The sequence below is a fragment of the Numida meleagris genome, chromosome 4 (genome assembly GCF_002078875.1).
Source record: "Numida meleagris isolate 19003 breed g44 Domestic line chromosome 4, NumMel1.0, whole genome shotgun sequence".
Taxonomy (NCBI): Eukaryota; Metazoa; Chordata; class Aves; order Galliformes; family Numididae; genus Numida; species Numida meleagris.
This window is the reverse complement of record NC_034412.1, coordinates 75983716-76011139: the sequence shown is the minus strand read 5'-3', so window position 1 is coordinate 76011139 and position 27424 is coordinate 75983716. Positions and strand designations below refer to the sequence as shown.

The following is a 27424-nucleotide window of genomic DNA, read 5'->3' as shown; positions in this document are numbered from 1 at the left end:
CGGCGCCGGTAAGGGCGGCCCCGAGGCGGTGAGGGGCGGCGGGGGACGGGACGGGGGTGGCGGAGGAGCAGCGCTGGGCTGGGCAGGGCCGCTGCTAGCGAGGGCGGGAGGAGGAAGAGCGGCTCTCAGCTCTGAGGAAGTGGAGGAGTTGTGAGACGGTCGTGCATCCCGCCCGGGGAGTGTACCGCGCTCCGGGCTGAATTCGCGTTGCCCGTCCCGTGCGACACGGCTCCGCTTTCCATCTGCAGCGGAACGGGAGTTTCACCTCAACACCCCTCACATTCACACGCTGCTTTTCTGGCCCTTTAAATTCGAGTTCTCCATTAACACGGGAATGAGCTCGTGAAAAGCGTGTTGAGGCGAGGTCTGAGAGGTAGTTATTTATAGCGCGGCGTGAGGAGACCGCGTGTGCTGCGGGGCCGGGGCTGGTGGCACTGCGGGACCGGGCGGGGCTGAGCCCGGGGCTGGAGCGGGGCAGCGCGGGTTCCGCGCTTAGAAATGCGCCCCTCGGCCGCTGACGGATCGTACCGTCACCACTTGCAAGCGCTGAGGTGGAAATCCTCACAGTTTGATTTACTGAAAAGTAAGTAAAGCTGAAAGCCATAGGTAATACGTGAAAGTAGAGATGCCTGCAGGTGAGAGAAGTGGCAGGTTTTGGAAGGAATGAGGCACAGAAAGAATGAGATGACTTGGCACTTTTCTCACTTTATAATTTGGTTAACTGACAAGTTGGACTCAGGTGTTTTTGCTGTAGGTGTGCAGTTGGACAAAATGGAATGGCACTGAGGATGTAAGAGAGCTAGCAAGCTCTGTTAACAGATTCCTTCATTGCATTACAGGATAGGAGCACCTGGTGCCTTGGTTGGGTCAGTGCAAAGCTGGCTCAGAAGTATCCCAGTTCTGACCTCAGTCATTTGAGTATTATTTCTATGGATTGTTATTAGTAACACGTATAAAGGGAAGGAACAGCAAGCTATTGTCTGCATTTGATAGTTACAAGCTTGTATGCTTATAATCAGGAGTGTTTTAATATTTTGCTTGACTCTTTTGTTATTATTAATCTATTTAGTTATTTATAACCCATTTGGGGAGTAAAATAACTGCTGGTTGTGTAGGCAGATATCTTGGATGCGATGCCACAAAATGAATTGATTTGCTCAGCATGTATGGTAGAACATTACTGATGGCCATAGCCAAAGCTGCTGAAGGAATTGAGAAGACTCCTTTAGAAGTCAGAACTTAATGCATATATATGTGAAAAAAGAATGGAAATTACCAATAGTTTGAGGCAGATTGACTTCTGGGTTTGCATGTGGTGTTGCTCACTGCACGTAGTTCCAGAAGGAAGCAGCAGATAGGAAGAGACTATCAGATAGAATGACCTTGTGAAAGAAGAGGACTTTATGATTCCAAGTGCCAATCTGGTGTAAATGAGAACTGTTTGAAAATGGAGAGCAACTTGTGGCATGTTATCTGGCCTGTTTCCTCCTGTGAAGTAAGGCTGCTCAGAAGTGTTGTCTGAAGCTCCAAGATGATGAGGCCTGCAGCTAGCTGCCGCACAGTGCAATCCAAGGGATGCTGTGTTGTGACACTGGAGAAGAGTTTCTTTTTGTGCATGTTGGTGAAACCAGACAAGGACCTCTTCTCAGCAGTGACCATATCACAACGTATCCAATACATGTTCTCATTTGTATTCTGCTTTTCCTGCTAGGAAGATAGAGAAATCTGTCAGCGTGAGGGAAGCCAATGTAAATCTCGGTCAGGGATCAGACAGAGGGAGAGGAGTGATATTTCGCTCTGGCTTGCTTTCCAGTGTTCTGGCTGCAGGCCAGGGCTCCTCATAATCCCCGACTAGGATGATATTTCTGCTAAAATAATCAGTGGTAAAGTGCAGCCAGTACCAGTGCCTTTGGCTGCATTTGTCGGTCATGTTCAGCTCTAATGCTGTGTAGGGAAGAGCTGAACTAATCTGTGTTCTTTCAGACCAGCTGTTCTTCACAAGACCTTGCTCTGTAGTTGGCTTCTTGGCTTCTTCAAGGGGAAAAAGGAAACAGGTCCATGGAGAGAAGCAATGCTGTCGGCAACTTGGTGTGTAGTAACTGCACAGTTGTCTCTTGGATGAACCCTGAAGTTGGGGAAACTGGGTCTTGCAGTTAAGCAGCTCACAGACCACACTCCTCATTTAATCACTGGTGTGCAGATGCCCTGCCTGCTGCCTTGCCCAACATGTCTTGTGACTCACTGGTTCTGCTGTGCATCCTGGCACTCCCGATGTCCCTGGGGGGAAGTGGTGGAAAGCGAAAGATGGCTTTGATCAGAAGTTATCTGTGCACTGATTGAGAGTCTGAAACTTCTGGCTGTGTCTTTGTACTGAATTTATTCTAGTCCAGAAGAAACAAGGGATGAAGGATAGCTCCTCACCACTGTAGCAGTTACTGCTTTTCTTGATTCATGTGCTTGTTCTTGGTTTAGGACTGTCTCTGTGCCCTTTTTGCCTTGTTTTCTATATTAGCCGGAGTCCATCTCAAAGCTGCCTACATATATATGTATATGTATATATATATGTTTTTTTTAAAGCACAGTATCAGATTTGCTAGAACAGGCCTATCAGCATTGTGTTACGTGCTGTCTGAGCCTGCTCCTTGCTTGTGAGAAGCAGTTTTGGTTGATAGCGGTGAAGGAGAAGCTGAGGACATGGAGCAAATCTGCATCCCCATGAGTATCTTTCCTGTTAGTGGATAAGTCTAGTGGCTCCTAGTATGGAAGGTGTGGTTAGATTCACTAGTATGGCTTTGCAGGGTTTGTTAGAAAGAATTCTGTGATACCTGACTTGTGACACTCTAAAATTACTGCTGAGGCATGCAATTTTGGATCCAACATCCAACTGTCCTTGTTCAGAGACATTACAGTTAAAGGTCTGAATCATAACCACTGCCAATAAATGTGGAGACCATCCAGTACCCATTGTTTTGTGCTACACTTTGGCTGTTTTCCTGCTGATGGAGCACCTACAGCTATATCAAAGCAGGTTCAGTACTGGCAACATTAAAGTACAGTTTGGAGAATACTAAGACTTCCCAGAGTTGGCTGGGGAGTATTAATCAAGCTGATGCCAAGCACTTCTCAGCAGTGAGTGCAAGGGGCAGAAGAGGTGCTGAACTTCAAATGTGGATGGAGAGGAACAAGAGGAGCCATCCCAGTGAGCACTGGGAGGAGAGCAGCAGGGGGTGCAGAGCAGAGCTCTTCCAGCTGCAGGAACCCAGCTGGTGAAATGAGCTTTGGAGAAGCTGTTTGTGAGTTAATCACTCAGACACTTGAGAGGAAAATGTGATCTGTGTGAGTCTACTGTACTGGTACAGGGAGTGAAGGGGAATACTGCACCTGCAGAGCTGGGTTTTGGAGGGGGTGAGCTGGGTGGTAGCAGCCAGAGGATGATAAAGGTGCTGCAATGAAGAGTAGCAGAGCCAAGGGTAAACAGAGACTGGCTCAACACACAGGCACTCTTTGCTCATAATGTGTGCTTTGTTTTATGGCTAGCAATAGGCCTGCTAAGATGAACAGAACTATAGGTCTAAGTTAAGCATGTATGGAAATACTTGAGGTACAACCAAGTCCTTGCTGTAAACTTAGAGGATGTTATGGAAGCTAATGTGCAATTGGTATGATTTTCTTGGTGGGATTTGCATGTAAATTAAGATCCAGGTATCAGTAGGAGGAAACAAGGCATAAATGACTGGGACAAGAGAGGTGGAATACACAGAACAGTAACATGCAGAATGCTTTGGGGTAGGTGTAGAGAACTCTTGATGTTGAATTTGTATTCTGAGAAGCTGCACTTTTAGCCCCTCAATGTTAGAAAACACAGCCTTCTAACTTCTAGTTAACTGTTTTGATTTTAGTATTAACTGTTTTTCTTTAAGAATAACAAATGCAGAGACAGGAGTATTTATGTTGTCAACTTTGCAAGATGTTTATTTTCATAAAAAGAGATGAATGCCGAGAAGCTTTACATTTATATTAAATACTTTCCAACAGTACATACAGTGTTTGTGTAAGTATGACAGAATATTGACTTTTTTAAGAGAAAGCAAAACATGTTCAGTCCTTATGGTTGGCACTCAAAATGATGTATTATGTTGTGATATTTACTCCTATTTGAGGCTGCAGTGTATTAAAAAAAAAAAAAAAAAAACAAAACGTGGTAGTACTCCCAGTGAAACTTTTCTTCCTTGAAAAGTTGACATAAAAGAAGATGACTTTGTATTTTTAAGTGCATGGCTTTTTTTTTTTTTTTTTTTTTTGCAATTAATTGCATTGAGAAATACAGTTACAAATAGGATGTGGTTGGTGGGTCATCTGTTCAGCAGTTTGCTGCTCCTGTTTTCAAGTGAGAATGGAGCTTTCTTTCGCTTTGCTATCCTCGGATTATTATGTATGTCACTAAATAATGAGAACGCTAAAATCTGTCAACTCAATTTCCATGTGTTTTATATCATGCATGATTATAGCCAGGAATGAATCCAGTCTTTGTTGCAAGCTGCTGAACTGTATTTCCTTGTTACAGTTAAGGAGAATGCACTTGTAATAGGGTGTCAAAGAGGAAGTGAAGTTTCTTTGATTTCTGACATGCAAAACTATAGTGTTAACTGTATTTAGTAGTTACACTGATAAGGTGTAAAAATGATTATTGAAGCAGCTATCCCATGCAATGCATTTATAATCATCTTATGAAAGATGGTTGGTTGCTTGCTCATCAAACAAAAACCAAACATGCACCCACCCTCCCTGAAGTTTATAAAAATAACTTTTTAAAAAAAAGTAGTCAGCATGTTTAGAATGCTACTGTTGATGTTTTCTTCAAACACTGTCTTTAAATAGCAGCGTGGTTGGGTCTTCCTGCTGAATTTGGCATCCTTGTGACTTCTAGTGCTGTCACATAGTTCATCTGTCAGAAGATGCAAAAGTTCCAAAGAAGTAAAACTCCCCAAACACATGTTTTCAGCAGGTCTCTTGGTTTTACAGTTTGCCAGTTATTGCAGAACCATTTTTCCCATTTGGATACTTGCAAATTAGTTACATTGTAAGTACTTATTTAGTTTAAAATGAATTTTTACCTTGAAGTTCTCTTCAATTTATTTTTTTAAATCCTAAAACTTGTTTTTATTTTCAACAATGTGAAGCACTCATAGAAACTCAGTTTGAAAATATTTTTTGCGAGGACAAATAAAGGCCAAGTTTAATGAAAACTAACAAGAAAAATCCTGCTATTTTTGATCATCATTGTAGATGAACAAAGACCAAAAGTAGTGTTGCCACAGTAAACAGATGCCATTTATTAAATACTTGTACAAATATAATTATGAGATGTTTTGTCAGGAGTTCTTGGGACTACTCAGGTTGTTTTTAATAGGTCTTTCTTGGGAAACTGTCAGAAGGCTGAGGGTAAGCTCGTGTCATGGTATTTAGATGTAGGCAATTATAGGCCTGTCAGCTTCTCATCAGTCTCACGCAGGATAATGCAACAGCTGAAACCAGATTCAATTAATGAAGAATTAAAACACAGTGATACAACAGATGCCAAGCTGTTTGTTTTCATGGACTGCATTTTGTAGAACTGAATTGGTAGATAAATGCTGCCACTGGATTTTGCTGCTAAAATGATCAGTATGTAATATTCATATTTGCTGAGTATAACTGGGTTATAACAGGATTATGTGTAACTTGTTTCTACTTGATATTTTAAGAAATGAAAATGATACAATATCAGTGTGGCAGACATTAAATATTTCTGGCCGGCCAACAAGCCCTTAAAATGCAGTCATGAATTGTGAATCATCCTCGGGTTCGTGGGTTTTGTTGTTGTTGTTGTTTTTTGTGGGATCCTGTAATGATTGTTGCTTGTCTGTGCCAGGTTTGTCTGTATTGGGTCAGTTGACTGCTGTTAGGTTTTTCAGATGACAAAGGTTTCTGGGGTGTTAATTAAGGAAAAAGGTCTGCTTGGTCCCAGCACATGACCACTTTGCAAACTGTACTCAAGAAAACAGCTCTGTGTAAGGGGCCAAATTCAAACTCATCCACTGATGAACAAGGAAGATAACCTTTTCTTTCAGTGCTTTCAAATGTGAAAGTGTCTCAGCAAACATTGACTTCAAATGCTGTGAAGGTTATAATGTAATCTGAGTTCTTTCTGTGATAATAGGATTGAAATAGGCTGATGTGATCCATGTCAGCCTGCCCATGAAGCAGAAGCAGGCTAGAGAGGAGGTGCATTCTTGAGTTTAGTTGCTCATTAGATAATATAATGAGTTACAAGAACAACTTTTAAATTAGGACTGATGTTTTTCCAAGCAATATATTTAGTACTATTGTGTTTGTTAGACCTGAAACTGTAAGGTCCAAGGTAGGGGAAGTGTTCCAGGTAGGTCATGGTAAATGATTGGTATCTCTCTTCTAGTGTTAATCTATTAAATATTTGTGTTACTGATGGTTTAGTTTTTAACAGAGTTGCAGCACCAACGTAACTTTCTCTTTTCCTTTCAGATTTCTACTGCTCCTTAATTAAAGGAACCATCCAAATATTGCTGTTCCATGGAACTGACATACTTGTGAATACTGTGAATTAGTCTTGGTTCCCTGAAGGATTGTAAAATGGAGCCGATAACATTCAAAGCTAAGAAATATCGAGCACCTAGCGATTTCTCAGCAAGCTTCACACTCCAGCTTGTAGGTTCCCTGCCTGTGCATTCCCTAACCACTATGTCCATGCTGCCTTGGATTGTGGCAGAGATCCGGGCTCTCAGTTGTACAAAGTCTTCCAAAGAAGAACTTGGTATCAGCCAAATCCGGCTTTATGTGTCACCATCGAGTTTGCGATGTGAACCAGACACGGGGAAAATCCAGCAGTGGGATCCTTTGATTTGTTCTGGTCTGTTTGAATACAAGCCACAGCATGTCCACAAACTGATTCACAACAGCCATGATCCAAGTTACTTTGCTTGCCTGATAAAGGATGGAGCAGCAAATCAGCAAAGTATCTGCTATGTATTCAAAGCTGATGATCAAACAAAAGTAAGTAAAAAAGAAAAAAGAAAAAATCAACACACCAAATCAAGTAACATTCAGAATCACATTTAAGAATTTGTTCTTGTTCTGTTATCAAAGGACTTACAGAAAAAAATGTCAATGTGGAGGAGGACTTGACTCTACTTCTAAAATAGATTTGCTTTTGTACTGTTTGAAACTTCCCACCATATTCTAAGACCTTAAGGTTCCATTTATAATTAAAGACTTTATCTCTCTAAAACTCACCAATATGCTTCACTTTATTTGATGTTAATGGTTCTGCTGAATTAGAACTGCTTGCTATGTGAAGTGAAGTGTGTGTAAATCTCCTGCAGGATCAGAGCCTGAATTTTGTTGGCTTAGAAGGCACCCTAGTTTGGGATATGCGGTGAAATCTTGGCCCCTGAGTCAGTGAGAGTTTTTCTGCTGATGTCACTGGGGCTAGGGTTTCACCCATGAGCCATTGTGAACTTTATCTAATCCTATGGTCAGACCTCTCAAATTTTTCTTTTCGTGAATTGAGACCTATGTGGCTGGGAAAGAGGCGCTTCCTTTCTCAGAAGATGTAAGTGATGGGCTGTAGCCCAGTACATAGCATGCCTTGAACTCCAGTACACTGTGGAAGCCTATTCCCAGCTCTGTCACCCATGTGGTGTCAGAAAACAGAAGAGAGGCCACTGCGCAGTGCTCAAGCCTGAAACATGGGCTTGCTGCTGCACACTGCAAGATGGGAGTTGTGTGTGCAAGTCTTGTGCTGTGGGTGAAACTTCCCTCAGTCCACATGCAAATTGAGTCTGTGCTGAAAAGGTTGCAGCATTAAAAACAGATGATTGCTGCTGCTTCTGTTTGAGAGCAATGTGAGATAGTAACTCTCTGAATGAGTAAGACTGGCACAAGGCTATTGTGATAGGTTGATCTCCTGCAGGCAAAACAGTGACATGTCCTTCACCTCTTAAATGTAGACCAGAGCTAATTTTGGAAAACAGTATCTTGCTACATGCTGTTTGATTGCCTCAGATGTCCTGCTGAAGCACCTTGGAGCAGTTATGTGAATGTACACTGCATGTAGGATTTATGCCAACCTGCCCAATAGAAAACATTATACAGTTCCAAGTGCATGGTCTCAAGTTTAGAGGTCAAAACGTATGGAAAGAGCCTTAGTTAAATCCCTGTAGGGAAAAAAAAAAAAAAAAACAGTTCTGATAAATTAGGAGGAAAATATGTCGTAAATTGTAAGTATTCAATTGAGAAATCTTGTCAAGTTAGAATATAGAATAGCAAGTGTTCATATATAAGCAACTAGAAGTAAGGAATAGATCTTTCAGGTCTTGGCATTGAATGGAAACCAATGCATTTTGCAGTTTACCTTTGCACTTCATTTAGTGATTTGTGGTTTTGCAGGATTATGGTTAGTATGCAACACCAGTCACTTCCGATACATTTTCTTTTGCAACAAAGGAATGAAAAAAGAAGTACTCTTTTTCTCAAGTTTGATCAAATTCCTGGACCTGTTTGAAATGAACACAATAACTTTCCAGTTAAATTTGCAGCTGTGTCTACTTGCTTTTGGAAACAACCTCTGCAATTTTTGTATTCCTATTTTAACTACCTAGCTCTTAAATTTGCATAACTATCTGTCCTTTAAAAGACTACCTTCCACCTCAGATGAAAATTCACTTCTCATTTCCTAACTTGTCTTGATTGCCAAGAGGTATTTTGTTGACTGTTTTTGCAAGCTAGGTTACTAATTTGGAGGTAGGCACCTAATCAGCATTTGTAGACCTGTGTTTTGTCAAGAGGATAGTGGAAATGCCAAGTGTTCTTATATCTCGTATCTTATCTCTTAACAGAAATTCTGTGTAATTTCTGATTAATCCAGCGTTATGCAAGTTCCTTATACTTGTTGTTGTTATTCTGCCCTGCGTATTACCATATTCTGTCTTGTAGCTAATTTATGTTTGTACGTTTATGGAGAGGTGGGAGCTGTTGTTACCTGTTAGCAGATACCCAGCTTGAAAGGACAAGAGTGTACTGTATGCCTGTGTTGCAAACTGAGAAAGCTGTTTGTTAAATGTGAGTTGGGATGAAGACTTTAGCACTATGTTGCTGAGCTCATGTTCTGCTTCAGAAGAAAGAAATTTTAGAAACTGGACCTTTGCAGCCTGTGTGACTCAGCAGACTCCTATGCTGGCAGTCTTGCTCCTGAGTTCTCTTAACATCTCCTCTGAAGATGCAAAAACAATCTTACAGACTTAGTCTGCATTGTCAGGGTCATATTCCCCTTAGAGTCCAGAGTGAACAAAAATGTTGAGAAAATATATATATTTTATCTTTGTGTCTGTTTTACAGAGCTGAAGCAGTAGGTCAGATAGGTTTGGTCACAGAATTTATGTATTGATAACAACTTCTTATCCAGTGATCCTGAACTTCTAAACTTTTGTGATAATCCCACTCCATCTATTTCTACTTTTTTTTTTTTTTTTTTTGCAAAAAACCACCAGGGGACCCCTTGTAATTCTTGGAACTACAAAAGCCACAGTTCTTTGTAGTAGGGCTAGATTTTACATGGAGTTCTTTAGGTAAGATCAGACGGGATTTGAAGTAGAAGATAATTGTGGCTTGCAAATAAGTTCTGAGTATATCCACACATCAGAGTAAGTTGAATATAAGAGAGCAGAAGGATGTCTGCAGGAGAAGTAGACTTAAGAAGATGAAAATGAAAGCAGTTGAGTAGAAGATTAAGCAGTGAAGGCCTTTGAAAAGGAGAACTAGAAACTTGAACTTTATTCAGACAGAGAAATTCCTCTGGATGTGATAGAATGTGCAGAAAACTAGGAATGGTTGCCCATTTAGCATGGGCTTTGCAAATGGGCTGTAGTTGTATTACTTTATATGTACATGTTGAGATGGAATACATACTTGATTAGTGAGAGATTATCTTACTATATAATAGGAAAACATTTTGTTAGTGGGAAATTATTTTTTGCTGAGTAATATGTTTCTAAAATCCCGAATTGATGGAGCTGTGGGAACATATGCAATGATTTTCCTGGATATGAATGCAGTGCTGTCAGATTCATTGTTGCTCCACTACCTATGTGTCGTCCTCTTTAGAGAAGACATCGGTAGACAAGTAATTAATACTAAAGAAAGTCAGGACTCTGCTATGAATTCTTTGTGCTGCTTCTCTTTACAAGTGAGAGAACAGGCAGTGCCCTACTGTATAATTTGTCTTCACTCTGTAGGGTTCTGTATAACTATTTCCATTGCATCATCATGGCATTATACAGCTCACTTTCTGGGCTGATACAGCAGTAAAAAGGGAAGGATAGAAGAAGTGTTCCTGGCAAACTGTTGCTTGGCACTTCGCTTGTGCGTAAGCATATGCATATAGGGATCGTTCCACTTCACTTAGTACTAACAGAAGTGGAGCTGGAATCAATTATATTGCCTGTGGGGAACACCTGAAGGCCATAGGTGGAATGACCTGGAATAGTGGAATGGACCTTGAATAGGTCATAGATGGGGATCATGCCCGCTGTGTTGAGTAATGGTGATGGAAGTTGAAGAAAAACTACTTCTGCAGTAAATATTTGCTTGTGGGATAGTACCTTAATTGTAAGAATGCATTGTTGTTGAGCAGTTTGGCCGGAGTGGTTGGTTACTGTATGTGTGTGATGGCCTGAATGGAAACATGTTACCAGCCCACACATTGTCCCCGTGGCCTCCAGTCTGAAATTTGCTTTGAGTTCTACAGAGATGTGATGCTATTGGCATCATTGCTGTGGAAAACTGTTTACTTGAAAATTACTGCATTTTTGCTCTATGCTTGGGATGTGGTGGTTTGAAAGATACAGTGTTTGGAACTGTGGGTGAAGTGTGCTGTTGTCTTCATCAATTCATTGTCCACAAATACAGCTCCACTCTTCCATGTGATACCTTGCTTAGTTCTTCATTCACTCTGAGGAATGAAAGACTGATCATGAGAAGCTAATGCCATACTGTCACAGGTTCTCCAACACAGAGCAGCCAGAATATTACAGAGGAAGAGTAATTTTTATTCATATTTTCAGCTCAGTATGTATAGTATAGTATTTCTGTGTCCTGTTATTCTGATCTTTCTTTAGTGTATCAAATTATTTTTCTTAGGTATGTTTAATATTAATTGATTCATATTTTGGCTGGCAAGTGGAATACTGGGCACAGCAATTTATCTGATAATGCCCTGGGCTGATTTAGATTTAAGGCTGGTTAAGCCTGCACTGTTGTTATGATATTTTTACTTTTATTACAATAAGAGGGTAACAGTTCTAATCTTAATGATTTCATGGAAGTCTGATGTGAAGAAAGCATTCAGCACCTGAGCATTTTCCAAGTTCTGTGCCTGCCACCAGCACCCCTCTCCCACTCAGCAGCAGCCCACATCTTTACTTCTGTTTGTCACCTGTGTGCTTAGGAAGCCCTTTGTGCTGCCTTTGACATCACTCTTCAAACACAACTGCAGATGGGTTTTGTCTTTCCTAGCAGTGAATTTTCTGCATCCTTGAACAGTTTCTCTATATTCTTGTCCCTGCTTACCCCTTTTGTATACTTCCTTACTGTCTGAGTTTTGCTACAAGCTGCTTGTTCATCCTCTGGCACTTTTACCTGATTTCCTGCTGTTGGGATAGACTGCTCTTGAGCTTGGAGGAGGTGACCTGTGGATATCAGTCTGCCTTGTTGGATTTTTATTTGAAAGTTTCTTTTTTCCTTGTTTTTCTATGCATCACGAAGTGGAGGTTTAGAGGGAAAGCCTAGAAACTTCAGCCTCGTCTTCTGAGAAGGAATATTTCTGTGAGAATATCAATGATTGATAACAAGAGAATGAAGATATGTAAAACATTTGTTTCAGATTTTGAAAAGGTTAAGCTTCGTTCTCCCTCTTTCTACAGTCTGCATGCAAGTTGTCATAACAGCTTGTAATATATATTTGTTTTTACCAGAACTGTTAATGCTATAGTTGGAGAGCACTGGATATTTCTGTTCTATTATAAAGACTTGTATAAAACTGTTCTATTATATAGAGAAATACTGCTTGTGACTTAAGCAAGATCACGGATGCACAAGATGCGTGTGAGTCTGCTGGCTTCTTCTAAACCTTCATTCTGCAGTGTCAGAAACAAGGGGGAGCTTTTGGCCCAGGATCCGGGCTTCTGTCAGCTGCAGGAATGTTGCCATGAGGGTGACAGTGCCTGTGTGGATGCAGCAGATGAAGACGGGATCCCTCTGGGGGATCCCTCAAGTTGATGGCACTTTTGCATGGATTTCTCTTGTACCACATCTATCCCATTGCAGAGATAAGCTCTGTCTCCTTACACCACTGCACTTACTAAAATGCAACCCTTGTCCTGCTGTTGAGCTACTTGGTCGCAACAGTAATCTCCATTTTTGCCAGAGATTCTTCCTTTGTGTTTGTGTGCACTAATTGCTTTAATAGCTACTACTTTTTAAACAACCTTCACCTACTTCTATGAGTTACAATAGCTTATGTGCGTAAGTAGATTAGATTGTATTACCTGGAATGCAGTGTGCTTTGTTGCATGTTGTTTGTGAGCTGATTATGTCCTAGGGAAGCTGGTTTTGGATAATCGAGACTTAGCTCACTGTGAGGCTGCACAGAGCTGAAGTTGTGAGTGAACTTCACATTATTCATCTATAAAAGGAATTGCAAAGGTCCTGTGAACTCCAAAGCAGTTGTTGTGAGGCTTAGCTTAGGATTCTTATGCAACTTGTTTTTGTGTTAGACTCAAAGATAGGATCTCACTAAATATCTCATTTTTAATAGGACCATTTCCCTTTCTTAAATTAATTCAAGCAAGATAATTGTACAGATGGAGGTATTTTGTTTATTACTATTTAATGAGTCTACAGAGATTAAAATTAGGTTCTTCTTTTGCAAAAAAACCAAAAAGTAAAGATCCACTGAAACAAAACAGAGTAACTGGCCTTACTTCCATGCAGCTCAAAGCTTCATAAGTCTGTTTTTACCCTCTTATTCACAGGCACTTTTCTTTATCCTTTTTAACCTTTATTTCTTCTCTCTTTTTCTCTTTTTTTTTTTTTTCCTGATGCAAGCTTCTTTATTCCAAAGTGCTAGCAAAATGCTGGTGCTTTTCCTTGTTTAGGAAGTCTCTTCCATTTCCAATATGCTAACTGGAGAAATGCATGTGAAAACAGAAGGGGGGAAGAATACAGCAGAACAAATGAAGAATAAAAATACAAACCTGTGCACATACATAAGCTGGTATATAAAGTGGGTCAAAGTTTAGCTCTGTAAATCTTAATAGAGTATCATATGTAATGCAACAGCCAGCTACGCTCTGGCTGCTCTCAGAAAGTAAGCAGGCTTTACACTTACCCTGAGCCAAGAGTGTAACTGTGACTGGGGCCAAGTGAGCCAACTCAGTGCCTGGGGTCTGTTCGAAGGATTTATGTATGTAAACTCTCTCTGCTTTCAGGGCCTTTGACAGCAGGTGACCCTGTCCCAAGCCTTTATGATGCCTTATCAGAATCTGGAGAGACTTAGTGACATCTCTAGCTCAGCTAAGCTCTCCTATGTTCACCAGCGTTTTCTACGAAATAGAATCACAGAGTGGCTTGGGATGGAAGGGACCTGGAGCACAAGACTTATGAGGAGCGGCTGAGGGAGCTGGGATTCTTCAGTCTGGAGAAGAGGAAGCTCAGAGGTGACCTTAGCACTCTCTATAACTACTTGAAGGGAGGTTGTAGTGAGCTGGGAGTTGGCCTCTTCTCTCTTGTAACTAGTGACAGGACGAGGGGGAATGGCTTCAAGTTGTGCCAGGGGAGATTTAGGCTGAATGTTAGGAAATACTGCTTTTCCAAAAGAGTGGTTGGGCGCTGGAATGGGCTGCCCAGGGAGGTGGTGGAGTCACCAACCCTGGAGCTGTTCAAGGAGCTTTTAGATGTTGTGTTGAGGGATATGGTCCAGTGAGAACTATTGGCAAAAGGTGGATGTTTGGACTGGATGCTCTTGTAGGTCTTTTCCAACCTTGCTGATTCTATGATTCTACTCTATGACCTTTAAGATCACCTATTTCCAACTCCCATACTGTATGATTTCCCTCAGCCTTCACTTCTGATTACCGCATGGAGCAAGTTGTTTGTGCAGTACTATTGCCATTTCCTGACTTAAAAGTCAGAGATCATGCCTCAGCAAGGAAGAGGAAATTAATCAAATGGTTTGCTATATTTTACTGTGAATTCCTCAATCTGCTAAATCATATGAACATTTCTGCTACAGAATTACTACTAAAAACTCTTCATGTGATTTCAGAAATGTAGTACTCTGTATCAGATCTCACTGTTCTCAACTTAAATATGTTGGAAGTATGTGTGTGTGTCACTTGATCTGTCCTGTGCTCTCTCTTTTAGCTGAGATTATTGTTTCATCACTTTTTCTGTTGGGAATTATAGCAGATATACAAAACAGTGGAACTGAGGCTAAATAATAATTAACAGATTTGTGATGGCTTCTCAATACTACTCCTTCTGTTACGAGTTTTGATGTTGGTAGTTTTTAAATCCCAGTAAAGGAAGTGGGAGCTATAACCCATAATATCCAAATGTCCTTGAGAGCTGCAGTGGAGTTTCCTTCAGAAGCTTCCACTTCACTTAAAAGAGGACTGTTGTCTCTGTTTTACAGAGTGGCAGATGGGATACAGAGAAACTGAGACTACAGAAGTACAGTATTTGTAACGTATTTATGAGCTTTCATTTACGCTTAAGTTTTTCATCAGTACGAGTTCCTGGATATACTGTTAGTGGGAATTCCTAGAACAAATTCTGACTTGGAAAGATTGTGGTTCAGTACTAGTTATATGTCTGCTTGGCAGGCTCTTACATCTCCCATGACTGATATGAGGACACTGAGCACAAAGCAGCCACGTAACCAGTGATTAGAGCATTTGTGCAGGAAGAGGGAGACTGACCTTGTTCACTCCTGGGCACTGAGGCCTTGGTTTCTGTGCTTGAGGTTGGACAAAAGGCTATTCTCTGTCCCTGTTAACAGGCAAGATCTGTAGTGCTAGTAAGTGGAAAACACGTAACTAGGATTAGAAAAGGTAATAGCACTGAAAATTTGAACTTAGTCTTCTAAATTGTAGGTGAAGTCCTACATACCCTGTTTACTTCTCTTTGTAGGGCAGTACTGAGCTAGTGCAACACCAACATTACTTTCTGCTCCAAACCAGCCCAGTGCACCTTGTTCAGTCACCTTACATATTTTATCAGATTTCGAGTTGACGTGAATTTAGGAACTAAAGTGAGAACGTAAGTAATTTGGGGCATCTTTTTCCTGGTACTTTCACTAGCAGATGGTGCAAATTCAGCACAGCCCCAAAAGGTACCCTGAAGGATTGAGTTGTGCAGCAGGAACTGATATTACTTTTTGTGGTGATCTCAAAGAAGGGCTAGGAGGGTGGAGGTGCACAGGAAGACTTACAGCCTTATTTAGCCTTTGCACAGGTAACACAGAAGCCCTTGGCTGTCAAAGAGTAACAGGCCTTGAAGTTTGTACTGCTGGCACTGTGTGAGAAGAAGTCACTGTGTACCAGCTCAGCGAACCCAAAGATGGAGTAGCCTTGCTCCGGGAGGACTCAGCCCAGACCATAGGAACAGTCTGTGTGCTGGTAACAAAAACATAATGTGATGGGTGAACAATTGGCTGACAAGTTGAGCTCAAAGGGTTATAGTAAATGGATTTGCATCAGGCTTGTGGCCAGTCACTGATGAGGTTCTGCAGGCCTCCATTCTAGCACCAGTTCTCTTCCGTGTTGTCCAGTGACTTGGATACAGGACTTGAAGGTATATTGAGTTTGTGGATGACACTAAGCTGGGAGGAGATATTGACTCCCTCAGGGGTAGAGGAGCTGTGCAGAGAGACAAATTGAAGGGCTGGACGGTCACCCGCTGCATAAAATTTAACTAGAGCAAGTGCTAGATTCTGCATCTGGAGCAACCCTGGCTATATGTACAGCCTGGAGGATGAGAGGCTGGAAGGCAGCACTGTGGAAAGGGATTGGGGGTTCTGGCTGATGGCAAGTTGAACACGAGTCAGCGTTGTGCCCTAGCAGCCAAAAGGGCTCCAAACGTACTGTGGGGTGCATGTGACAGTTTTGTCAATTTTGTCGCTTTAACCTCATTCTGGGACTAACTTTGTGGTATTCCACCTGTATTTAATTTACTATACTTTGTCAGCTGGAATATTTTTCTGCTTTGCTGAGGAATACCATTACCAAGAAATAAGTTAATCTTCTGTGACAAACTTCTGCAACTTCGTAAGAGTCATGGTGATGATGCAGTATTCAAATTTGATTGAAAATCTTGAAGTTAACTTAGTGTAGTAGATGATTTGAAAATTTGGTGGTTTTTAAATCCACATAGTTGTCAAAGAACAACATAAGCCTTCAAGCTGAGGGACTGTGAGTATCCGTGCATTACCCCAGCACTGTGTGTTAGGTTCTCCAGCTTCACAAGTGCTAAGAATAACAAAATAGTAACAGTGAAATTATACAGCTCTCCTTGCTGTCCTCTACAAAGTCTGCCTTCTGCAAAGGTGTTGGATGCAATATGCGTAAAGAGCAAGTTGTAGTGTAAACCTACATCTTAAAACTAGGGGGCAGCCAGCAAAAAGCTCTGGGCAAATAAATGTAGTACGAGCTGTGCCTGAGCCAAAGTAAGAGGGTGAATTTTGAAACGCAGGTTGCATATACAGAATTAAGAGTTCAGAAAATACTGTCTGATTCATGTCAACATTGTGCAGTAGTCTGAATGCATGACACTACAAAGAGGAATAACTAATCATAAAGTAACTCTGTTGTATTTCCTGTAGTTACCCATTGCTGTGGCTTATTAAAGTTATTTCCAGAATAGAGGATATTTGGAAGAATGCTGCCTTACTGATTGCCAAATGCAAGTCAGAAAATCTGTAAGCAAAATACAGTTTTTAATTCTTCGTCTAATTAGTTAATGATCATAAGGAACTTCATGTACAGTTGTGGTGTTTTAAAATTAATTTTGTGATACATTGTGCAGTGATGGTGCAGTCTAAAGGCAGAAAGTATATTTTAGAGGGAAAACCAGAACTGCTTTAGCAAAGAACATTTTGCATAAAAAGTCAGTCTTGTTTAATACCTTGTTAGTTTTCACGGCATGTAGTACAGTAACATACAGAGGACAATGTAATTTTGCTCCATAATGAGAGATAACATCTTTAAACAGGTAGGGAAATGGTTTTTCAAATATATGAGAAAACAAAGGCCGTTTCTGTCATGTAGGGTAATGTGATCTATCTAGATGGACTCGAGAGGTCTTCTTGCATGGATTAGGTTGTAGAACTGAGTTCTATGTCAGAGATTACTAGAAATAAAAACTTTTTTCCAAAAAATTTGGGGTTTAATTCACTTACGGATACTTCAATGTGTCCATTCAATTGTATTTTGTTTTGTTTTTTTTTTATTTTCAGATTCTGTAACGGCCTTAATGGATAAATTAAAACCATATGTATTAAAATACAAATATGTCAATTAATAAATAATGATAACAAGAAAATCACCTCTCTAAAGTAGCTTGTTATTCTTCCATGCAATCAGCTTTTCATTTAGAGTTTTGTCTGCATGAAGCTGACTTTTATGCTGTGCCCTTGGGGTCATCACATGTGGGCTTTTTGACTGTAGTGGAGCAGAAAACCAATGCAGAGGAGGCACATGCAACTGCTGTATTTACTTTAGCAGCACAGTCTCCCATCCAGTTCTATGTCAAAGTGAATAACGGTAACAAATTGCTATCTTAAAATCAGTGCTTTCCCTTGCCTGGTATAGACACAGTTGTTCTATATTTCTGTTATTTTACCCTCTCTGTGGACATCAAGTTATGGGAAGGGCTGTGGGAAATATTTTCCTACAGAATGATTTGTGCGGCTGGACAAATATAGGCTTAAATGGATATGTGTGTCTGCCCCAAAGGTTGAGCGCTGACGATCAGATACAAAGATTGAGTGGATCATACCAGTTTATACTTGGTTTGTCCTTTGTATGAAACTACTGATTGATGCTTGCTTCTCCTTTCTTTCCCACCCTCCCCCCACTTTTCCCAGTGACAGTGATTGAGATGTATTGCTGACCATAAAAACAGCCTTGCTGCCAACTCTTGCATTAAGCTGAGTTTGATCCTTCTGTATAACTGATTTAATGCTTTAGTCTCCAAGCCTCTTCTTTCAACCATAACCAGCAAACAACCTAGTTTCACACATACATAATGAGCAGAATATGCTTAAAAATGTTATTGTTTGTAATCATAATGTAAAGTGACTTGCTGAGTTGTTGCTTATGTGTTGTACTTATCACCATACTGTACTGGACTTTCATGGTGAGAGAGAATAAGATGAAATCCGTAACTTGGCTAATTTGAGATTTCTGTAGGCCATGTACAGTAGAAATGCAGAAAATAATTGATACTAGCTTTCAGCTAATATCTGGAGGTATTTTATACGTCTCAACACGTGGCTAACTAAAATAGACGTGTTTCTTTGAGAGACTAAAAGTAAACCGTAGGTGAGTCTTACCTCTGAATCTTTGATGCTGAAAATGTACGTGCTTTAAGTTCAAGCTAATTCCATTAAAGATGACAGAAATACTTGCAGTAAGGAAGCTGAGCATGGAGGTACTTGATGTCCAGTTTCTGTGGTTAATTCCGTTAGAGAAATTTTTGATAGAACCACTTTCAAAACCACATAAAAAGAAAACTGCTACGATACATGAGCATGTTTGGGATGATTAACAAAGTTGATTCAACATCACTAGTAGAAGAATTGGGTTTACTCCTTTGATTTAAAATGCAAATGAAATTATGACATATGTTTAGGAAGCAGTAATATACTGAAGTCTTAGAAGCAAAATCCATTGAGCGCTGTTGCTTCTCTGCGCTGTTCAAAGCCTGCTCTAACATGCACAGGCATGTTATAAGTTGTGCCAGAAAGTCAGGTCCTCTTTAGTCCGACCAAGAACTAGAAGATGCTTTTTGTTTTCCTGGCTCCATGCACAGTTCAGAATGCTACATCAGTGTGGAGTAAAGTGCTCTGATTTCCAGAGTGAGACTGGGATTTAGAAGAGGAGGCATGCTTCTGGAGGGCACTCTGCAGCATTGCTGCCTTTGCATGGCATTTTTTGTATGGCCTTTCTACCAGTAATTTTTTTAATGCAGTCAGGCCCTTGGAAAATGTTCTGTAATTGCAGGAAAACGGCTTCATTGTTCTTAAGGGGGATAAGTTCCCAGAGTGGATACCTTTTTTCCCCACTCCATTCACAAGTTTGCAGGCTCGTCACGGCTTAAGCCGAGGTGTTGAAGTGCCACTTAGTGGCCGTCCCGAGGAAATGTAAGATGCATTGCTAGCTCCGATGATTCTCACGTCTCCTGCTTTTGCTTCCCACAAGCAGGGGAATTCTTCTCCTTATCTTAGAGATACTGATATCTTAATCTAAGACTGGCTGAAATCACAGCCTGGTGGGCTTTAGAGAAGAATTTCAGTGCTGTGATTCCCATTTTTCTTTCTTTTTCCAGATTGCGTTGTCAAAGTTCTGTTTAGGCTATCTTTACATGAAATGAGTTGCTATTTTGCTGTGTTCTGAGCTAGTACAGAAACCAACAACACGTGAAGGTGCTGCCTCTAGAACTGAAATACTGGTGTTGCTGGAGTTGCTAAGAAAATACAGTGTGTTCTTCAGTATTATAGGTAGAGAATAAGACGTGTGCTCCATGGGACAATATTTGGTATTGGCTGATATTCTAGGATGTCTCAGTTCCCCACCGCAGGATATCTGATGGATGTAAAAACATTAGCGCTGTTGTATTCTGAGCTTGATTATAATACACTTCTCTCTGGATACCAGGTCCTCAAGATCAGAGTATTACTTCCAGAAACTTGCAGGACTTCAGAATATCATGTACAAGTAAGTTACTAACTCCATAGTGAATGAGTTACATCCAGCAGGCAGCAAACAGCAGTGTGTGTACATTGTTTATGTGCTTCTCTTTTGCTGGTAGGAGGTTTCCAGTGAGCGCTCATCAGGTAGGCAGAGTGCTGTAGAAGACATGCTTCTAATTTTCCTTTAAAATGAAGCCATTTTGTTTTGTTTCAGTGAAAGCTTTGCAGTTTTGGTGTTTTAATAGAGTACCCATAAGTAACCTGTGTTTGCAAGGGTCAGAAATGTTTCCAGGGATATCAAACAAAGAAAACAGAAGGCAGTTTCCACTGGAGTTCAATCCCAGCTTTGTTCTGAGTGAAATCAAAGCACACGTATGGGGGTTGCTATGGATATCCAATGAGCAAATGTAATCTATTTATCTCTTTGGCTTTAATATTACAGCTTTTTGCATGTTAAAAACAAACTGAGAAAATGAATTAAAGCTAGCCTAAACTTAATTCGTAAATCAATTATGATTGAAACCAACAGAAGACTAAGAATTTATGGCACTCCAGGATAGGGGAAACTCTGCTCAGATAACTTCTGAGGTTCTTGGGGCCTGTGAGTGCAATCAGACTTGTGAGCTCACATTCATAGGCTGCAGTGGTAGCTGAACTCACCATGTTCCAATGTTGTTGAAAATGTAGGGTGTGACTGTCTGAGAGGAATTCTTCTGTCCAGCGCATCTGTCCAGATGCGTGCAGACTTTTCTGGAACATCAGAATTGCCTGATGATACTGGTAATACATGGGAAGGAGGAAATGGCAGAATAGGGCCTTAATTATTTTATTCTAACTTAATTTCTTTAAGTAGGATGCCACGCACATTTTGAGCTTTATTCCTGAAAATGTGTACACATTTCCTTCGTTTTACCTACTCCAGGCATCTTATAGCAATGGTACCCTAGCTTTCCCAGTCATAAGAAATGGTTAAAGCGACCTGATCTGAGCAAATCCGTTTTGTCCATGTGGATTCATGGTTTGGGGAGAGCTGATTCAGCGTCTTAAGGCTCCCATTGTTCGTGCAGAGGAGCGGAAGTGCAGTCAGCACATGTGGCAGAAATGTGCAGCCGTGTCTTACAGCAACATATCCTGAGCCCTTTGAAGTGATTCAGCTTTATCAAAACCACCAAAACTCAACAAGGACAAATCCTGTTGCTGTATTTTATGTCTCTGCATTGTACGTTATATTTCACAAATGATTTCCGACACATTCTTAGCAGTCAGACGGAACTGGCTTAGAATAACTCCATGTGGAATGCAGTTTGTAATGAAACCTGAAACTGCAAACTTCTGAATGAAAAGCTAACTGGATAGCAGGAAAAGTATCTTTTCAGATTGCTACAGACAGTGTTTGAAGCCTAGCTTTAGGGATGTTTTCTAGCCATTTTGTGTCCTTACTGTTATTGAAAGACAGCATAACTTAGCCAAAGCTATATAAAATCACAGCAAAGAGCCCACAGCGCTGCCTAAGGTACGCTTTATAAGCCTTGAGAAGAGGGTTGGAAGGGTAGAGATAAGAAACTGTAAATGAAAGTGTGTGTGGGAGGGAACATCGCCGATAAAATTTTCCACTCTCAGGACAGAAGAAAGAATATGATCAACAGCACAACACAAAATAAAAATTGCAGATCATTTAATAAATAATGCAGATCTGTATGCATCATTCAGAGTTACCATATGTGCAAGTCATGACATTAGGAAATTTCCAGTGGTGTTCTGAATGCCATGTGAGACAGGAAATCTCTAGGGCAGGACTGTGCTGCAGCTTGTAAGCAAAGGAAGGGCTGGCGATGGGAAGGGGCGCAGAGCGTGGGCCAGGCCAGCTGCACACCGCCAGTTGGCTGCAGGGCCCTGGGGCTGCAGGACAGAACCTGTGGCAGTTCCTACTGGGGTCTTTTCCAGACTGATGACATGAGGGCAACGTTACAGAAATTGAAGTTTCTTCAGCTTGATTCTGGAAAAGAACAGGACAATAAGGTACTTGTTTCCTCTTTTTGTTACCTGCATTTAAGGTGCATAAGGATATAGTAGCAACCGAGTCTATGACTTCAGTGGGGTAGGATTGGATCCTTTTCAAATGAATAGCTTTCAGAGCTGCCTGCTTATCATATGTAAATTGCAATAGCACCACAGCAAGCTCTGGACCCTGTACCTGCAGAGATGTAAACCTGACCTGACATTCTTTTTTGTTAAGCTTTTTCCTAATGAAAACAAGAACATCACCGTGTAATGAGGGGGAAAAAAGGGTTAAAGTTTTATTCTAAGTGTTATTATTTTACTACTTCTGTTTATTTTGATACGGGAGTTGCTTCAGAATATCTGGACTCCAGTAAAATTCCCATAGGCTCTGTGAACTGTCTATGGGGATTGCTGCAGAATTCAGTTATGAGAAATCCACGTGATCTTTGCATATATCAGAGCTGTTAGGTTTATTAAGTTATTAATTTATGTTGTGGAGAACTGATAACTGGCTACTTCGCATGGCTCTTCCTACTATGGAGTTCAATATACTTTCCTAGGCTACTACTGTTGCAACTGAAGTGCACAAAATGATATGCTTGGGGCAGTGGGACGGTTGTCATGTTTATGGTTAATTATGTGAACAAAGCAGCTAAGCTACAACTCCATAAAAGCATGCATTTAAAATTGTTCATTTTATATTATTCATTACTGAATGTCTGTAAGAGAATGAACTGCATATAATCTTAACTAACATGAGGCTCCATTTAATGGGAATGTGCAGTAACTGGTAACCCACAGCACATGGAGATAAATTTTATAACTGTGTTTTTATATTTAAGTAGTTAAGTAAAATGTCATTTTCTGTTCACAGTCTGTTTTTCCTCTGCACTTTCTAAACTTTTTTTTAACTGATTAACTTATCTGTTATTAGAAGTGTGTAGTATTTACATGTATTTTCCAGTGTGAGATGGTGCTTCTACACAAAGGAAATGAGACACATTTTCAAATGAAGCATCTGACTTCCCGTCTGAGTAACTTGGCTTAACCATTTAAGTTTCATGATCAAGGAACTCTTCAAGTATAGCCTTTGGTTGGCTGCATTTCAGAAAAGCGTTCCTAAACTTTCAGAGTTTTTTGTTTGTTTTTTTTTGTTGTTCTGGAGACCTCTCAGTGGTTGCTGTGAGGAAGGAGGAAGCATGGGAGGCTGGAGAAGGGCACAAAGTCCTTCTGTGGACTTTTTTTTTTTTTATGTCATGGGTTGTTAATCCACCTTTAATTATCTCATCCTTCGTGCCCTGTTGCCAGGAGTGGGATGAGTGTTTAAAAAAAAAAAAAGTCTGGCATTAATATGCTTTATCCAGTCATGTCAGGGGGTATGTACAGATGTGCATTGTCCCTGTGCTGGCTGCTGCTGCTCTCTTCCCAGAGCTTTCTCAGCATCTTGCAGAGCTCAGCTAGTTGTCCCTTGGCTTGGTCACACTGAGAAGAACAAAAAATACTGCCCTCCAGGGAGGGATACGGGAGGTGTCTGCTTCAGCCACAGTCATGATCTCATTGATGATCTCAAGGGTTCCACCTGACTTTGTTTCTGCACAGTACCAGCAACCTCATTTGTTTTGAACTCCATTCTCTGTTCCTGCAGTTTGCCACTTTGCTCCATGCATCCTTCTCCAGTTACATAGCTGCCAGAAGATCCTCCGTCCCAAAACAGAGTAAATGCTTAGAACCTCTGATGCCTCTTTTGGCAATTTCCTACTATGCTGTATTTTCCCTGTTGTTCACTTGCCACGTTGTCCTTGTGGTTTTCTTGCCTCCAACCATTCAGATTGAAGTGATATCTTTACAGGTCTGTCTGGACTTACCTGCAGGTTCAGAATGTGTTTGGTTGGTGGTTTGTTTGTTTTTTCTCTCTTTTATAAAGATCTGATCAGTTGGTCACAACCAGCTCACTCAGCAGTGCCCATTTGATCACGGTGGAATGTAAGCATATGATTGTGCCTTAGCTGAATTAGTCAGAACCCACGGCAAAGTTCCTGATGACTTCAAGGGTTTTTTTTCTGTCTGTGAGAAGACAGAAAATACTCAATCCAGCATAAAGTTTGCCAATCCAAAGTTTACTCATTGGTGTTTTTGGAAGCATTTGATGTGTCAGGATGATTTCAGTCCAGATGAGCATTTTGCAGAAGATAGCCTCAATGTATGTGAATGGGTACCAGGACTCTACAGCTGGATTGTGTTTACTGTCACACTGTTTGTGGATAACCTTGCTCTCTTTCTTTCTCTATATATTGTTATCTTAACATCCCAGCAGGCATTTCTGTACCTGGATATCTTAGATGCCCTTGGTATCCCTCATGTTTTTTGGTCAGATGCTGTATTTCTAAAAATGTCGTCTTGTCAGCTTGTTCTGTAGCCAGCTTCAGGAGCTGATACTTTTATCCGGTTTTAGGTATGCGATCCCATTCATCATTTTGGGAAGAGGGGTCCCTTATGGATGATGGCAGCATTTCCCCAGTCCCTTTTTTGATTAAAGACTACAAAACCTTTGTGCTCTGAACTTTCTCAATCAAATGCTAAGAGATGATTTGTTCCACTCAGGATGCCTGCCTAGCATCTGCTGTCATGAAGAACTACCTCACAGTAGGGCAGAAGAAAAAATAAAAGTTTCCAAATCAGACCCATGCGGAAGAATCTTAAGATACTGGTAACAACTCATAAAGCTGCTTTAACCTTATAATTAATCGTTTCATTGTCTCATACTCACCTGATCTTGCTCTAGTTGATCTAGCATTGACTGCAGGACAGCATTTGGAGGATTTTATTCCACTGCTGAGCAGCATGCGAACCTGGGCTCCTGTTCTACTCTCATGCATGGTATAGGATCACCATTCCTTCACTTGAATCAAGGCATCTTAGCAATTACAAATTTTGTAGCTGAACAGACAATCATATGGATGCAAAAATCTGCAAAAGATTCTGGAAAGGGTTCCATCGCTGAGGTCAGTGCCCAGAGCTCTGGCAAGAAATCATTCTCTTCTGTCAGTCTGCTGCACAGGGAGAGGATTGCATGTTATCTCTGGGCACCAGCCCAAAGTTTTGTGTTTTTCTTGCTAGTACTGGTTAACAGATAGACTGAAGAGTTTTGGCTGCACTCTTAACTGACAAACGGAACAAAAACTACCAAAAACATTGTCATTTCCCTTTCCACTGAGTATCTGAAAGCGATTAAGAAGCCATGCTGTTTTCTTCAGTGAGAACTGGTTTTCATCTTCATTGTGTACATGCAGCTCCAGACAGTGGGCTCCTTTGCGCTTTGCCTAAGGGGACAGCTGTTGCCAGCCAGTTTCCTCTCTTTGCAGGGCTGATGCACGTCTTGTTTGATGAGGTTCATTGGTGTCATGGTTTTATGATTTTTGGTTATTGGTATTCCACCTCATAGCATCATGTAATGCACTGAGGGTTAAAGAGTTAATGCTCTAGTCCCTTGGATTGTCGATAGAAGAGAAGAAGACCTACATACAACTTTGCGTTGTTCTGTTTCCGTTTTCCGCTCAGAGGGAAAAATAAAACTGTTTGCAGATCACGAGATGTCCCCTTTTTTCGACCTTCCGGCTTGTCTCTCTGGGTGTTCCTAGCCATATCCCCTCAGCTTACTTAGAGTAAGGCCTTTGTTAGCTTAAATTGTAATTATATTGTATTATATTGTCTTATCTTGTATTGTGATATCTTATTTAGTAAATTAGTTTGTTTCTTGTCAGTCGTTTACAGGCAGGTTCGGCCTGGTTCCGTGACGAATGGGGCGGGGGACCCACAGGCCCATGCCCCGGGAAAGGGAAAAAGGGTAGGGAGATGGGCCTGAAAATGAAACAGCGGCAACAATCTGAGGAGAAACAAACTAATTTACTAAATAAGATAAGAGAATGCAAAATAACACAATATAATGCAATATAATTACAATTTAAGCTAATAAATCCAATACAGTGAGAGATAGTGTCCAAAATTAAGGTAGGCATCACACTAATACCAACAGTGAGACGGCTGGGGAGCGAGATGCTGCCAGGATGAGAGATGGAAAGAGAAGAGAGAAGGTCTTGTGATATGAGAACAGTTTTCTCTTTCCCTCTGACTGGAAAATGGTAACAGGGCAGCAAAGTCCTCTGGGGAATGTAGTAGTTCTTCTCTTCTGAGAACCAGGTACCTAGAACTATCCACAATCTATGGAATTGGAGCATTAACTCTTTAACTCCCAGTACACTACATGATGCTTTCCCCTGGGAAACTGTCCTTAAGTGCGTAGGAACAGAGCAGAGCTGGCAGCTCTTTAAGGACACCCTCCTGAGAGCGCAAGAGCTCTCCATTCCCCAACAAAAGAAATCGAGCAGAGGAGGCGGGCGACCGGCATGGCTGAGCAAGGACCTGCAGCTTAAACTGAGGGAAAAGAGAGAAATGTATGCGAAGTGGAAGCAGGGTTGTGTAGCCTGGGAGGAATATAGGGCTGTTGTCTGCATGTGTGGAGATTGGATCAGGAAAGCCAAGGCACAGGTAGAGCTAAACTTGGCTAGGGATGTGAAAAATAACAAGAAGGGGTTCTACAGGTACATAGGCAGGAGGACACAGGTCAAGGAGAGTGTTCCTCCTGTGATAAATGAGGATGGAGAAGTGGCTTCCTCAGACATGGAAAAAGCTGAGGTGCTCAATAAGTGCTTTGCCTCGGTCTTCGCTGGTGGTCAGGCTCCCCGTGTCTGCCAAGATCCTGAACCTCAAGGTGTGGGTGAGAGGAGCGGATTCTGTCCCACTGTAACAGTGGAACAAGTTCGAGACCTCCTCATGAAACTGAATGTGTGGAAGTCCATGGGGCCGGATGATATCCATCCTGGGGTTCTGAGAGAGACAGCTGATGTGGTTGCCGAGCCGCTCTCCATCATATTTGAAAAATCATGGCTGTCCAGTGAAGTCCCTGGTGACTGGAGAAAAGGAAACATTACTCCCATTTTTAAGAAAGGGAGAAAGGATGACCCGGAGAACTACAGGCTGGTGAGCCTCACCTCTGTGCCTGGGAAGATCATGGAGCAAATTCTCCTAGAAGACATGTTAAGGCACATACGTGACAAGGAAGTGATCCGAGACAGTCAGCATGGCTTCACCAAGGGTAGATCTTGCCTGACCGATCTGGTGGCCTTCTACGATGAAGTGACGGCATCGGTGGATGGGAGGAGGGCGATGGATGTCATCTACCTGGACTTCTCCAAAGCCTTTGGCAGGGTCCCTCATCACATCCTTCTCTCCAAATTGGAGAGGTATGGATTTGAAGGATGGACTGTTCAGTGGGTTAAGAACTGGTTGGCTGGTTGCAGCCAAAGGGTTGTGATAAATGGTTCT

General features: G+C 41.3%; 2 protein-coding genes across 13 annotated transcripts in view; one reads left to right on the top strand and one right to left on the bottom strand.

Annotated features, from left to right (window-relative positions):
- The window catches only part of LOC110398124, a 1404-nt gene extending 800 nt beyond the window's left edge, over positions 1-604 (bottom strand). Inside the window, exon 1 of the mRNA XM_021395506.1 lies at positions 281-604. Coding sequence (XP_021251181.1) covers positions 281-604 — 324 coding nt within the window. The remainder of the gene's footprint in view (positions 1-280) is intronic.
- The window catches only part of TBC1D1 (TBC1 domain family member 1), a 106198-nt gene that overhangs the window by 697 nt on the left and 78077 nt on the right, over positions 1-27424 (top strand). For 6 of the 12 annotated variants that reach the window (XM_021393435.1, XM_021393440.1, XM_021393436.1 and 3 more), the window contains exons 2-3: positions 6541-7068; positions 20007-20066. In XM_021393435.1, coding sequence (XP_021249110.1) covers positions 6649-7068; positions 20007-20066 — 480 coding nt within the window. In that variant the 5' untranslated portion in view covers positions 6541-6648. Of the gene's footprint in view, positions 1-82; positions 374-417; positions 584-6540; positions 7069-20006; positions 20067-21489; positions 22061-27424 lie in introns of those variants that run through there. The other 6 variants (XM_021393437.1, XM_021393446.1, XM_021393447.1 and 3 more) reach the window with 4 other exon arrangements.